The sequence below is a fragment of the Lampetra fluviatilis genome, chromosome 67, assembly GCF_964198595.1.
Source record: "Lampetra fluviatilis chromosome 67, kcLamFluv1.1, whole genome shotgun sequence".
NCBI lineage: Eukaryota > Metazoa > Chordata > Hyperoartia > Petromyzontiformes > Petromyzontidae > Lampetra > Lampetra fluviatilis.
In genome coordinates this window covers 5,771,283-5,784,937 of record NC_136341.1, presented here as the reverse complement: position 1 = coordinate 5,784,937, position 13,655 = coordinate 5,771,283, and the positions used below count along the sequence as shown (strand labels likewise).

Below are 13,655 nucleotides of genomic sequence, written 5' to 3'. Positions count from 1 at the left end.
GAGGGAGCAGCAGCCATGATAACGCGACGACTGCCTTAGCACCTCAGCGCTCACCGCACTATTTTAATTATCGAGACTTGGGCTTCAAATTTTTTTTTTGGCTTAACATCGTCTTATTCACGGTGACCCCCACCCACCCACCCATTTTACTTTAACAAATAACAAACAAATAAACGACGACCATCATTTAAAAATAGCCGTCTGAACGATTCGTATACGTTACGATAGGGGTGTAGGTTGTAGCTTCAGAACCACGTGGGGTTGGTGGTGGTGGTGGTGGTTGTGGTTGTTGCTGCTAACACGTTGGGGATACAAAGGTGGACGGGCAGAGCATCTGGGGCTTAGAGAGAGAGAGGAGTGGCTGTTAAGGACGAATTGCTGTTCGTAAAGGAACAAGAGGCATCTATCTCGTTCTTGTTGTGATCATCACTTTGGCGGGAGCCTCGCAATTGTAGCAAGTCAAGGGGGTGGTGGTGGTGGGGGGGGGTTGATGGATCAGTAGAAGACGGGAGGGGGAGAGGCTTGTGTGGGCTGTGAGGGAACTTTAAGTGGGCTGCGCGCTGCGAAACTTCTTTCGCACCGCACGTTGTCCTGCAGCTTGCCAGGGAGCGGTGGGTGGTGAGGGGAGGAATCCCTGGGGGTGAGTGAAGCGAGTGAGTTTGAGGTGGTGGTGAGTGAGTTTGAGGTGGTGAGTGAGGTTGTAGTGGTGAGTGAGAGTTAGGTTGTAGTGGTGAGTGAGAGTTAGGTTGTAGTGGTGAGTGAGAGTTAGGTTGTAGTGGTGAGTGAGTTTGAGGTGGTGAGTGAGAGTGAGGTTGTAGTGGTGAGTGAAGTTGAGGTGGTGAGTGAGTCTGTAGTGGTGAGTGTGAGGCTGTAGTGAGTTGAGTGTGAGGCTGTAGTGAGTTGAGTGTGAGGCTGTAGTGAGTTGAGTGTGAGGCTGTAGTGAGTTGAGTGTGAGGCTGTAGTGAGTTGAGTGTGAGGCTGTAGTGAGCACGATCTGCGAGTGGTGGTGGTGGAGGCTGTCACAGCCGCGGGATGGGCCGCTCACGAAGCCGCAGCTCTTCACGCACTCGCAGCCGCCACGGCCGAGGGAAGCGATCCTCACGGCGTAGATCTCGCTCGAAAGACCGAGGAGGTGGTGGTGGAGGTGGTGGTGGTGGTAGTAGTAAACGAGGTGGAGCAGAAGGTGGAGGTGGTGGTGGTGGTAGCAGCAGCAGCGGTGTACGAGGTAGTGGTAGTGGTGGTGGAGGCGATGGAAGAGGTGGTGGCGGTAGTAGCAGTAGCAGACGAACCAAAACAAAGAGTCGCAGCAGGGATAGAGACCGAGAGAGGGACAGGGAGAGAGACAGGGACAAAGAGAGAGACCGAGACGGTGGTGGAGGTGGTGGTGGTGGAGGCGGTGGTGGAGGTGGTGGCGGCAAGGCCGCTACAGACAGACGGAGTGCTGAAAGGGTTGACCAATTCGGCCGCAATGTGACGAAACGAAGCTTTCAAGACGACCGCGCCAAGCGAGAGGAGGAGGAGAGGCAAGCGGAGCTCGAGAAACAGCGGAGGATGTGAGTTTGTTTGTTTGTTTGTGGTTGTTGTTGTTTTTTAAACTACCCCCCCCCCCACACCGTGACCGCCTCGGCTTGCCTGAGCGCGTCCGGCGGGGCCGCGCGCGCGGTTTCCCCGCGGCGGATTCAGGCGAGGGGCGGGCGTTTGCCCCCGCGGCCTCACGGGCCGCGGCCTAGTTCGGCCGAACAGCGTTGTTGTGCGTGTTGTATATTGTGTCTGTTTTGTGTAAGTCGCGGTGTGTCTGTTTTGTGTAAGTAGTGTGTGTCTAAGTAGTGTGTGTGTTGTGTGTAAGTAGTGTGTGTCTGTGTTGTGTGTAAGTTGTGGTGTGTCTGTGTTATGTGCAAGTCCCAGTGTGTGTCTGTCTTGTGTCTAAGTAGTGTGTGTCTGTGTTGTGTGTAAGTTGTAGTGTGTGTGTTGTGTGTAAGTAGTGTGTGTGTCTGTGTTGTGTGTAAGTCGTGGTGTGTCTGTGTTGTGTGTAAGTCGCAGTGTGTGTCTGTGTTGTGTGTAAGTAGTGTGTGTGTGTTGTTTCAAAGTCGTAGTGTGTGTCTGTGTTATGTATTGTGCTGTTGTTGTGTGTAAGTCGCGGTGTGTGTCTGTGTGTAAGTAGTGTGTGTCTGTGTTGTGTCTAAGTAGTGTGTGTCTGTGTTATATCTGTGTTGTGTGTAAGTTGTAGTGTGTGTCTGTTGTGTTTAAGTCGTAGTGTGTGTCTGTGTTGTATCTGTGTTGTGTGTAAGTAGTGTGTGTGTCTGTTGTGTGTAAGTCGTAGTGTGTGTCTGTGTTGTGTGTAAGTAGTGTGTGTCTAAGTCGTGTGTGTCTGTGTTGTGTGTAAGTTGTAGTGTGTCTGTGTTGTGTGTAAGTAGTGTGTGTGTCTGTGTTGTGTGTAAGTTGCAGTGTGTGTCTGTGTTGTGTGTAAGTAGTGTCTGTGTTGTGTGTAAGTCGTAGTGTGTCTGTGTTGTGTGTAAGTCGCAGTGTAAGTCTCAGTGTGTGTCTGTGTTGTGTGTAAGTCGCAGTGTGTGTCTGTTGTGTGTAAGTCGCAGTGTGTCTGTGTTGTGTGTAAGTCGCAGTGTGTGTCTGTTGTGTGTAAGTAGTGTGTGTGTCTGTGTTGTGTGTAAGTCGCAGTGTGTCTGTGTTGTGTGTAAGTCGTAGTGTGTCTGTGTTGTGTGTAAGTCGTAGTGTGTGTCTGTGTTGTGTGTAAGTCGCAGTCTGTGTCTGTGTTGTGTGTAAGTCGCAGTGTGTGTTTGTGTTGTGTGTAAGTCGTAGTGTGTGTGTGTTGTGTGCAAGTCGTAGTGTGTGTGTGTTGTGTGTAAGTCGTAGTGTGTCTGTGTAAGTCGTAGTGTGTGCGTGTTGTGTGTAAGTCGTAGTGTGTCTGTGTAAGTCGTAGTGTGTGTGTGTTGTGTGTAAGTCGTAGTGTGTGCGTGTTGTGTGTAAGTCGTAGTGTGTCTGTGTAAGTCGTAGTGTGTGTGTGTTGTGTGTAAGTCGTAGTCTGTGTGTGTTGTGTGCAAGTCGTAGTGTGTGTGTGTTGTGTGCAAGTCGTAGTGTGTGCGTGTTGTGTGTAAGTCGCAGTGTGTGTTTGTGTTGTGTGTAAGTCGTAGTGTGTGTGTGTTGTGTGCAAGTCGTAGTGTGTGTCTGTGTTGTGTGTAAGTCGTCGTTTGTCTGTGTTGTGTGTAAGTAGTGTGTGTCTGTGTTGTGTGTAAGTCGCAGTGTGTGTGTCTGTTGTTGTGTGTAAGTCGTAGTGTGTGTCTGTGTTGTGTCTATGGTGTGGATGCGTGTCTGTGTTGTATTATCTGTTGTGTCTATGGTGTGGTTGTGTGTCTGTGTTGTAGTGTATGTTGTGTGCTGTATACTTTGATGTTGACTACCTCGCCTGGTATATAGGAGGTCGTGGGTTCGATCCCAACCCCGTGACGTCTGTTGCTGTTTATTTGGAGTTTTTGTCTCTCATCATCATCACGGTGGCTAGGAGATGTTGACTACCTCGCCTGGTGTGCAGGAGGCCGTGGGTTCGATCCCGACCCTGACGACGCCTGCTGCTGCTGTGTATTTGGAGTTTGTTAAAAACGTGGGAACACCAGGGCATCCTTCCAATCCCACTGAATCTGTCCAGGAGCCCAAACAGCTGTCACAGTGTCAGGATTAAGGACCACCCTGTAGGGCTGATCTTTTCTGACATTGCGATTGCGAAGGCAAGCTTCAGTTCAATATTCACGGTGTTATAGATTTAAAACATGTGATGGAGCATTTCCACATGATACCATCAAAATATGAACTGCTTCTCTCTATTCTAATGCAAGGATGAGAACCAGAGGTCGCAAACGGGTTTTGATTCCTTACCCGTACCCGGCCGCACCAGGGTCGCAAATGGGTACCCGTACCCGGTCGGGTACGGGTACCCATTCCCTACCCGTACCCTACCCGAAATAAGTGACACACGGTGACTCACCAGTGACTCACGGCCTACCCGTACCCTGCCGCACCAGGGTCGCAAACGGCTACCTGTACCCGGCCGGGTACGGGTAGCCGGGTATTGGGTAGGGTGCGGATATCGGGTACCTGGTTGCGACCTCTGATGAGAACTTAAAATAAATGAATTGCTTCCGACATGTATTTATTAAAATGTTTTAATTGAAATACAACGATCAACCATAGAACAATTGTGAAGTTAAATAAAGTTAAATTTCGATTTAAATTTCGACTTAAAGCTTTCGTGACTGCAGGGATTCATCTTCTTGGTTCTTTCGGTAAAGTCACGTAGAAGGGAAGTATTAAAATAATAAAAATAAAACATAATAAAGTAAAATATTAACATAATAAAATAATAAAAATAAAACATAATAAAGTAAAATATTAACATAATAAAATAATAAAAATAAAACATAACAAAGTAAAATATTAACATAATAAAAATAAAACATAATTAAATAAATTCTCACGACGTTTCGGCCACAACACAAAGGAGCCGCCCTAATAATAAATAATATTAAAATAATAATAAAAAATAAAACCAATTCCAATAAGAAAGAAATAGGACTTTTAAAATCGCAAACAATCTGCAGCCTTTGCGATTTAATTATCGCATTGTTTCAAATTGCGATTAATCGATTTTGAAATCGATCAATCGTTCAGCCATCCCGCCCTGCTCACAGACGCCACCCGCCCTCGGCTGTTCGCTTGCGAGATCACCGCCTCTCTCCTGCCCTCGGAGATCCCCGCATCGCCCTTCCACAACTTCCCCCAACAGATGGCTCTGTCTGCGTGTCTGCGTGTCTGTGTGTCTGCGTGCGTGTCTGTGTGTGTCTGTGTGAGTGTCTGCGTGTCTGTGTGTCTGCGTGCGTGTCTGTGTGTGTCTGTGTGAGTGTCTGCGTGTCTGTGTGTCTGCGTGCGTGTCTGTGTGTGTCTGTGTGAGTGTCTGCGTGTCTGTGTGTCTGCGTGCGTGTCTGTGTGTGTCTGTGTGAGTGTCTGCGTGCATGTCTGCGTGTCTGTGTGTCTATGTACGTGTCTGTGTGCGTGTCTGTGTGTTTGTGTGCGTGTCTGTGTCTCTGTCTGTGTGCGTGTCTGTGTGTCTATGTGCTTGTTTGTGTGTGTGTGTGTCTGTGTGTCTATGTGCGTGTCTGCGTGCGTGTCTGCGTGCGTGCGTGTCTGCGTGCGTGTCTGTGTGTCTGCGTGCGTGTCTGCGTGCGTGTCTGCGTGTGTGTCTGCGTGCGTGTCTGTGTGTCTATGTGCGTGTCTGTGTGTCTATGTGCGTGTCTGTGTGCGTGTCTGTGTCTGTGTGCTTGTCTCCATGTCTGTTTCTGTGTGCGTGTCTGTGCGTGCTTGTGCGTGTCTCTGAATGTCTCTGCGTGTCTGCGTCTGTGTGTTTGTGTGTGTGTTTGCGTCTCTGCGTGCGTGTCTGCTAGTGTGTGTCTGCTAGTGTGTGTCTGCTAGTGTGTGTCTGCATCTGTGTGTGTCTGCGTCTGTGTGTGTCTGCTAGTGTGTGTCTGCTAGTGTGTGTCTGCATCTGTGCGTGTCTGCGTCTGCGCGTGTCTGTTAGTGCGTGTCTGTGGAGCCGAGGGGATTTTGGCCTCACCCCCCTTCCCCCCAAGACCTCAGAAATGCTGAGCAAACCTGTAACGTGAGGTCACCGTTGTTTATCTTAAGGATGCTAACAGGTGAGACGCTGCAGGCTACTCGCTTAAAGGGGGGACCGCCACGGTGGCTAGGAGATGTTGACTACCTCGCCTGGTACGCAGGAGGTCGTGGGTTCGATCCCGACCCTGACGACGCCTGCTGCTGTATATTTGGAGTTTGCGTGTCTCTCTCTCTCATCATCATCATCACGGTGGCTAGGAGATGTTGACTACCTCGCCTGGTACGCAGGAGGTCGTGGGTTCGATCCCGACCCTGACGACGCCTGCTGCTGTATATTTGGAGTTTGCGTGTCTCTCTCTCTCATCATCATCATCACGGTGGCTAGGAGATGTTGACTACCTCGCCTGGTACGCAGGAGGTCGTGGGTTCGATCCCGACCCTGACGACGCCTGCTGCTGTATATTTGGGGTTTGCGTGTCTCTCTCTCTCATCATCATCATCACGGTGGCTAGGAGATGTTGACTAGCTCGCCTGGTACGCAGGAGGTCGTGGGTTCGATCCCGACCCAGACGACGCCTGCTGTTGTAGATGTGGAGGCTGCGTCTCTCTCTCTCTCTCTCTCCCCGTGGTCGCGTGGATTTTTCTCCGGTTTTCTCCCCTCCGCCTTGAGAATCGACGTCACGCCCTCAGAGTATTTGACCAACTGATAGAAACTTCCACGCGATGATGACGACGATAGCCACCGTGATGATGATGAGAGAGAGACACGCAGACTCCAAATATACAGCAGCAGCGGGCATCGTCAGGGTCGGGATCGAACCCACGACCTCCTGCATACCAGGCGAGGTAGTCAACATCTCCTAGCCACCGTGGTGATGATGATGAGAGAGAGAGAGACACGCAAACTCCAAATATACAGCAGCAGCAGGCGTCATCAGGGTCGGGCTCCAACCCACGACCTCCTGCGTACCAGGCGAGGTAGTCAACATCTCCTAGCCACCGTGATGATGATGATGATGATAATGAGAGAGACACAGACCTCCTGTAGACCAGGCGAGGTAGTCAACATCTCCTAGCCACCGTGATGATGATGATGATGATGATAATGAGAGAGACACAGACCTCCTGTAGACCAGGCGAGGTAGTCAACATCTCCTAGCCACCGTGGTGATGATGATGAGAGAGACACAGACCTCCTGTAGACCAGGCGAGGTAGTCAACATCTCCTAGCCACCGTGATGATGATGATGATGATAATGAGAGAGACACAGACCTCCTGTAGACCAGGCGAGGTAGTCAACATCTCCTAGCCACCGTGGTGATGAAAATGATGAGAGAGACACAGACCTCCTGTAAACCAGGCGAGGTAGTCAACATCTAGCCACCGTGGTGATGAAAATGATGAGAGAGACACAGACCTCCTGTAAACCAGGCGAGGTAGTCAACATCTCCCAGCCACCGTGATGATGATGAGAGAGACACAGACCTCCTGCACACCAGGTGAGGTAGTCAACATCTAGCCACCATGATGGAGAGAGAGAGCGAGACACGCAAACTCCAAATATACAGCAGCAGCAGCAGGCATCGTCAGGGTTGGGCTCCAACCCACGACCTCCTGCGTACAAGGCGAGGTAGTCAACATCTCTTAGCCACCGTGATGATGTTGACGGAGAGAGAGAGAGACACGCAGACTCCACGAACGCAGCAGCAGCAGCGGGCGTCGTCGGGATCGTCGTCCCGCGCCGGCTCGCTAAACCTCCCCGTCCCACCCCTCCCTCCCGCCCCCCTCCAGCCGCCAGCAGGAGATGGAGGAGCGTCTGGTGGCGGAGGAGACGGCGCGTCGCGTGGAGGAGCTGGTGGCACGTCGCGTGGAGGAGGAGCTGGAGCGGCGGCGGGAGGAGATTGAGCAGGAGGTGCTGCGCCGGGTGCACGACGCCAAGCGCGTCATGGAGCGCCAGATGCTGGACGAGCTGGAGAGGCAGCGGCAGCAGGAGGTGGCGGCGCAGAGAGCCAGAGAGGTGGGAGGCGCGGAGAGAGACGCAGAGAGACACACGGAGACATGCAGAGACACACAGAGACACACAGAGAGACAGACACACAGAGACACACGGAGACACACGGAGACACACAGAAACACACAGAGACACACAGAAACACACAGACACACAGAGACCCACAGAGACACACAGAGACCCACAGAGACACACGGAGACACACAGAGACACACAGAGACACACAGAGACACACAGAGAGACACAGAGAGACAGAGACACACAGAGACACACGGAGACATACGGAGACACACAGAGACACACAGAGAGACACAGAGAGACAGAGACACACAGACACACGGAGACATACGGAGACATACGGAGACACACAGAGAGCCAGAGAGGTGAGAGACGCAGAGAGACGCACGGAGACACAGACACACGCAGACACACAGAGAGACACAGAGAGACAGACACACAGAGAGACACAGAGAGACAGACACACAGAGAGACACAGAGACAGACACACAGAGAGACACGGAGACACACAGAGAGCCAGAGAGGTGAGAGACGCACAGAGACCCAGAGACATGCCGAGACACACAGAGACACACAGAGAGACACAGAGAGACAGAGACACACGGAGACACACGGAGACACACGGAGACACACGGAGACACACAGAGACACACAGAGACACACAGAGAGACACAGAGAGACAGAGACACACAGAGACACACGGAGACATACGGAGACATACGGAGACACACAGAGAGCCAGAGAGGTGAGAGACGCAGAGAGACGCACGGAGACACAGACACACGCAGACACACAGAGAGACACAGAGAGACAGACACACAGAGAGACACAGAGAGACAGACACACAGAGAGACACGGAGACACACAGAGAGCCAGAGAGGTGAGAGACGCAGAGAGACGCACAGAGACCCAGAGACATGCCGAGACACACAGAGACACACAGAGACACACAGACTCTGTACACAGAGACACAGACACACACAGAGACCTGCAGACTCTGGACACAGAGACCCACAGACTCTGTGTCTGTGTCTCTGTGTACAGAGTCTGTGTGTTTCGGTGTACAGAGTCTGTGGGTCTCTGTGTACAGTCTGTGTGTCTCTGTGTGTGTCTGTGTCTCTGTGTACAGAGTCTGTGTGTGTGTGTGTGTGTACGGAGTCTGTGTGTCTCTGCGTACAGAGTCTGTGTGTCTCTGCGTACAGAGTCTGTGTGTCTTTGTGTGTGTCTGTGGGTCTCTGTGTACAGAGTCTGTGTGTCTCTTTGTACAGAGACCCACAGACACACACAGAGACACACAGACTCGGTACACAGAGACACACAGAGACGCACAGAGAGATACAGAGAGGTGAGACATGGAGAGATGCACGGGGAGATACATAGACACACAGAGACATGTTGTTTGCTGTTTGTAATGGTGGTGGTGATGGTGGTGATGATGGTAATGGTGATGATGACGATGGTGGTGGTGGCTGATGGCGGTGATGGCGATGATGGTGGTGTTGGCTCTGATGGTGATGACGGTAACGGTGGTGATGGCGATGGTGATGATAGTGATGATGGCGGTGATGGCGGTGATGGCGGTGATGATGGTGATGGCGATGATTGCGATGATGGCGATGACGATGGCGTTGATGGCGGTGATGGTGATGATGGTGATGGCGATGGTGGTGATGGTGATGGTGATGGCGGTGATGATGGTGATGGCGGTGATGATGGTGATGTCGGTGATGATGGCGTTGATGACGATGGTGACGACGATGACGATTGCAACGATGTTGTAGGAAGAGGAGCGCAAGAAGCGTGAGGAGCTGGAGAGAATCCTGGAGGAAAACAATCGCAAGATTGCGGACGCCCAGGCCAAGCTGGTACGTCACCCCGCAGTACAGTACAACCACCGCCCTGCGGAACACCGCTACACCAGCTACGCGTTTGAGGCTGAGTCGACCTAGGGGGGGGGAGGCACCATGACCGGTTCAGATAATCGTCACTGGTGGTGTTGGTGGTGCCGTGAGAGGGAATCGAACTCGGGTCTCTGGTTGGTTTGTAGCGCAGCGTAGCGCCACACCACACACACAACAACAACAACAACCGCCATTCGCCACTAAGTGGCGGTGACGTCACCACGACGCTTGTGCCAGGCCATGTGCACCTTGAGGCTGCCACGTGAAGTGTCGAACGCCCGCTGGCAGGAGGTCACGGGGCAGACCCAGCAGGTGCCACGGGTCGACTGAGTGAGATGACCGAGATGACTGGCTGATGCACCACCTGTGCCCCCTCCGTTGTTGTTGGAGGGCGACTGCCTCCAACTGCCCAGTAGCGTCCTTCACGAGCCTCCTCCACTGAGGCCGATCTTGACACCGCTGGTACCAGTCATAGGCAAGTCCACTCAGCTCCACGTCCTCCTGTACCACATCACTCCATCTCTTCTCTAGCCCGTGCCGCGCCCGTTTAGCCCCCTGGATCCGGCCGAACAAAAGCTGTTTAGGCATGCGGTGGCTGGGCATGCGGGCTACATGACCCAGCCAACGCAGCCTTGCCTGCCGGAGGAGCTCACTGATGGGACTTTGCCCAGATCTTTCAAGGACTTGTGAGCACCTCACACAATCCAGCCTGGTTAAACCCAGGATGGATCGTAGGCAGGCCAGCCTAAATGTTTCCAACCGGCTAAGATGCTCCGCTAGGGGGGTCCACGTTTCGCAAGCGTAGAGAAGGGAGGGAATGACCGTGGCCGAGAAGACCTGAAGCTTCGTGCGGAGCGACAGACCAGGTAGCTTCCACACAGCGTTACGCAACCGATGAAAAGATATTGCCGCTCGACTGATTCGGAGTGAGACCTCTGCTGATAAACTGGAGCCGGTCATGAGCACACTGCCCAGGTATGGGAAACTCTCCACTCTCTCCACTACTGCCCCATCACCGATTGGGAGTTGTGGGGGCGGAGTGCCCGATGGTACAAAATACCCAGGCAGGTGCTTAGTTTTGGTGGGGCTGATGGTAAGGCCCCACCTCTTAGTGGCACACTCCAGTCTCAACAGCAGCGTCTCCAACTCCTCTTCTGAATGAGCAGCTATTACCAAATCATCGGCATACGTAACGTGGTTGACCAATAGGGAGCCATCCCTTGATCGCACCCGGGCGTCGATCAGCCTCCCATTATATCTGTACCAAATGGTAATTCCCCCGGTACAGCTACTGAAGGCTTCACGAACTACGCAGTCGAAATAGATGTTAAATAATGTGGGAGCCAGAGGACATCCCTGTCGCACCCCAAGGTGTACAGGGAAAGGCTCCGACTCCCGGCCACGTAGTTTTACCCGGGCCCGCTCACCATCATGAAGGTCCTTAATGATCGTGAGCAGAGGGTCAGGGACTCCGAAAGCACGAAGAACAACCCAGAGCCCAGTCCTACTGATGGTATCATAGGCCTTGACCAGGTCAATAAAGCAGAGATGTAGGTCTTTTTGGAATTCCCTACACCTCTGCTGTAGCAGACAGACAGAAAATATGGCATCTGTGCAGGACCGCCCTTTCCTGAAACCGCATTGGGGCTCCGCAAGCCTCTCCTCAGCGTGCCTAGCAAGGCGATGTTGAATAATCCTTGCCAGGACCTTACCCGGCACACTGAGGACAGACACACACAGACACACACACACACAGACACACACACACACAGACACACACACAGACACACACACAGACACACACACAGACACACACACACAGACACACACACAGACACACACACAGACACACACACACAGACACACACACACACAGACACACACACACACAGACACACACACAGACACACAGACACACACAGACACACACACAGACACACACACAGACACACACACACAGACACACACACACACACAAACACACACACACAGACACACAGACACACACAGACACACACACACACAGACACACACACAGACACACACACTCTCGCCTCACACGCACTCGCACACACACTCGCACCACCCGACACCACACCCACCACCCCACACCACCCCACACCACCCCACACCACCCCACACCACCCCTGTGTGTGTCGCAGTGCCTGGCCTCCGTGGTGGCGGGGGTAGCGCATTGGGCCTTGTCCAGCTGCTGCCCCTCGCCGCTGACACCACTTGCCCCGACACTCCACTAGCAGTCGCTACGTCGTCGTGGTGGTGGTGGTGCTGGTGGTGCTGGTGGTGGTGGTGATGGGCGTGGTGGTGCTGGTGGTGGTGGTGGTGATGGTGGTGTTGGTGTTGGTGGTGGTGGTGATGGGCGTGCTGGTGGTGGTGGTGGTGATGGTGGTGTTGGTGGTGTTGGTGATGGGGCGTGATGGACGTGGTGGTGATGGGCGTGGTGGTGCTGGTGGTGGTGGTGCTGGTGGTGCTGGTGGTGGTGGTGATGGACGTGGTGGTGGTGGGCGTGGTGGTGGTGGTGATGGTGGTGTTGGTGGTGGTGCTGGTGGGGCGTGATGGACGTGGTGGTGATGGGCGTGGTGGTGCTGGTGGTGGTGGGCGTGGTGGTGGTGGTGATGGTGATGGTGGTGTTGGTGGTGGTGCTGGTGGTGCTGGTGGGGCGTGATGGACGTGGTGGTGATGGGCGCGGCACCTTTGTGCGTGTTGCGCGAAGGCGGAGGAGCAGCTGCGCATCGTGGAGGAGCAGCGCAAGATCCACGAGGAGCGCGTCAAGCTGGAGAAGGAGAAGGAGCGGCAGAAGAAGGAGGAGCAGAAGCTGATCCTGGGCAAGGGGAACACGCGGCCACGGCTCTCCTTCAGCCTCAAGACGCCCTGAGGGAGAGAGACACAGAGAGAGACACAGAGACACACACAGAGAGACACAGAGACACGCGGCCACGGCTCTCCTTCAGCCTCAAGACGCCCTGAGGGAGAGAGAGACAGAGAGAGACACAGAGACACACACAGAGAGACACAGAGACACGCGGCCACGGCTCTCCTTCAGCCTCAAGACGCCCTGAGGGAGAGACACACAGAGAGAGACACAGAGACACACACAGAGAGACACAGAGACACACAGAGAGAGACACAGAAACACGCGGCCACGGCTCTCCTTCAGCCTCAAGACGCCCTGAGGGAGAGAGACACACAGAGAGAGACACAGAGACACACAGAGAGACACAGAGACACGCGGCCACGGCTCTCCTTCAGCCTCAAGACGCCCTGAGGGAGAGAGACACAGAGACACACACACAGAGAGACACAGAGACACACAGAGAGAGACACGGAGACACGCGGCCACGGCTCTCCTTCAGCCTCAAGACGCCCTGAGGGAGAGAGACACACAGAGAGAGACACAGAGACACACAGAGAGACACAGAGACACACAGAGAGAGACACGGAAACACGCGGCCACGGCTCTCCTTCAGCCTCAAGACGCCCTGAGGGAGAGACACACACAGAGAGACACACAGAGACACACAGAGAGACACAGAGACACACAGAGAGAGACACGGAGACACGCGGCCACGGCTCTCCTTCAGCCTCAAGACGCCCTGAGGGAGAGAGACACACAGAGAGAGACACAGAGACACACAGAGAGACACAGAGACACACAGAGAGAGACACAGAAACACGCGGCCACGGCTCTCCTTCAGCCTCAAGACGCCCTGAGGGAGAGACACACACAGAGAGACACACAGAGACACACACAGAGAGACACAGAGACACACACAGAGAGACACAGAGACACACACAGAGAGACACAGAGACACACACAGAGAGACACAGAGACACACACAGAGAGACACAGAGACACACGGAGAGAGAGACACAGAAACACGCGGCCACGGCTCTCCTTCAGCCTCAAGACGCCCTGAGGGAGAGACACAGAGACACACACAGAGAGACACACACAGAGAGACACACACAGAGAGACACACACGGAGACACGCGGAGAGGGAGACACGGAGACACGCACAGAGAGACACACACAGAGAGAGACACAGAAACACGCGGCCACGGCTCTCCTTCAGCCTCAAGACGCCCT

The 13,655-nt window shown here is 53.5% G+C and overlaps 1 protein-coding gene across 1 annotated transcript; it reads left to right on the top strand.

Moving 5' to 3' along the window:
• The first annotated feature begins 495 nt into the window (after positions 1 to 495).
• Positions 496 to 13,355, top strand: ARGLU1 (arginine and glutamate rich 1). Its single transcript, XM_078882717.1, has 4 exons — positions 496 to 1,553; positions 7,412 to 7,637; positions 9,431 to 9,514; positions 12,282 to 13,355. Exons 1-4 carry the CDS (start codon positions 1,033 to 1,035, stop codon positions 12,441 to 12,443), a joined length of 993 nt encoding a protein of 330 aa, XP_078738843.1. The 5' UTR covers positions 496 to 1,032; the 3' UTR covers positions 12,444 to 13,355.
• The last annotated feature ends 300 nt before the right edge of the window (positions 13,356 to 13,655 follow it).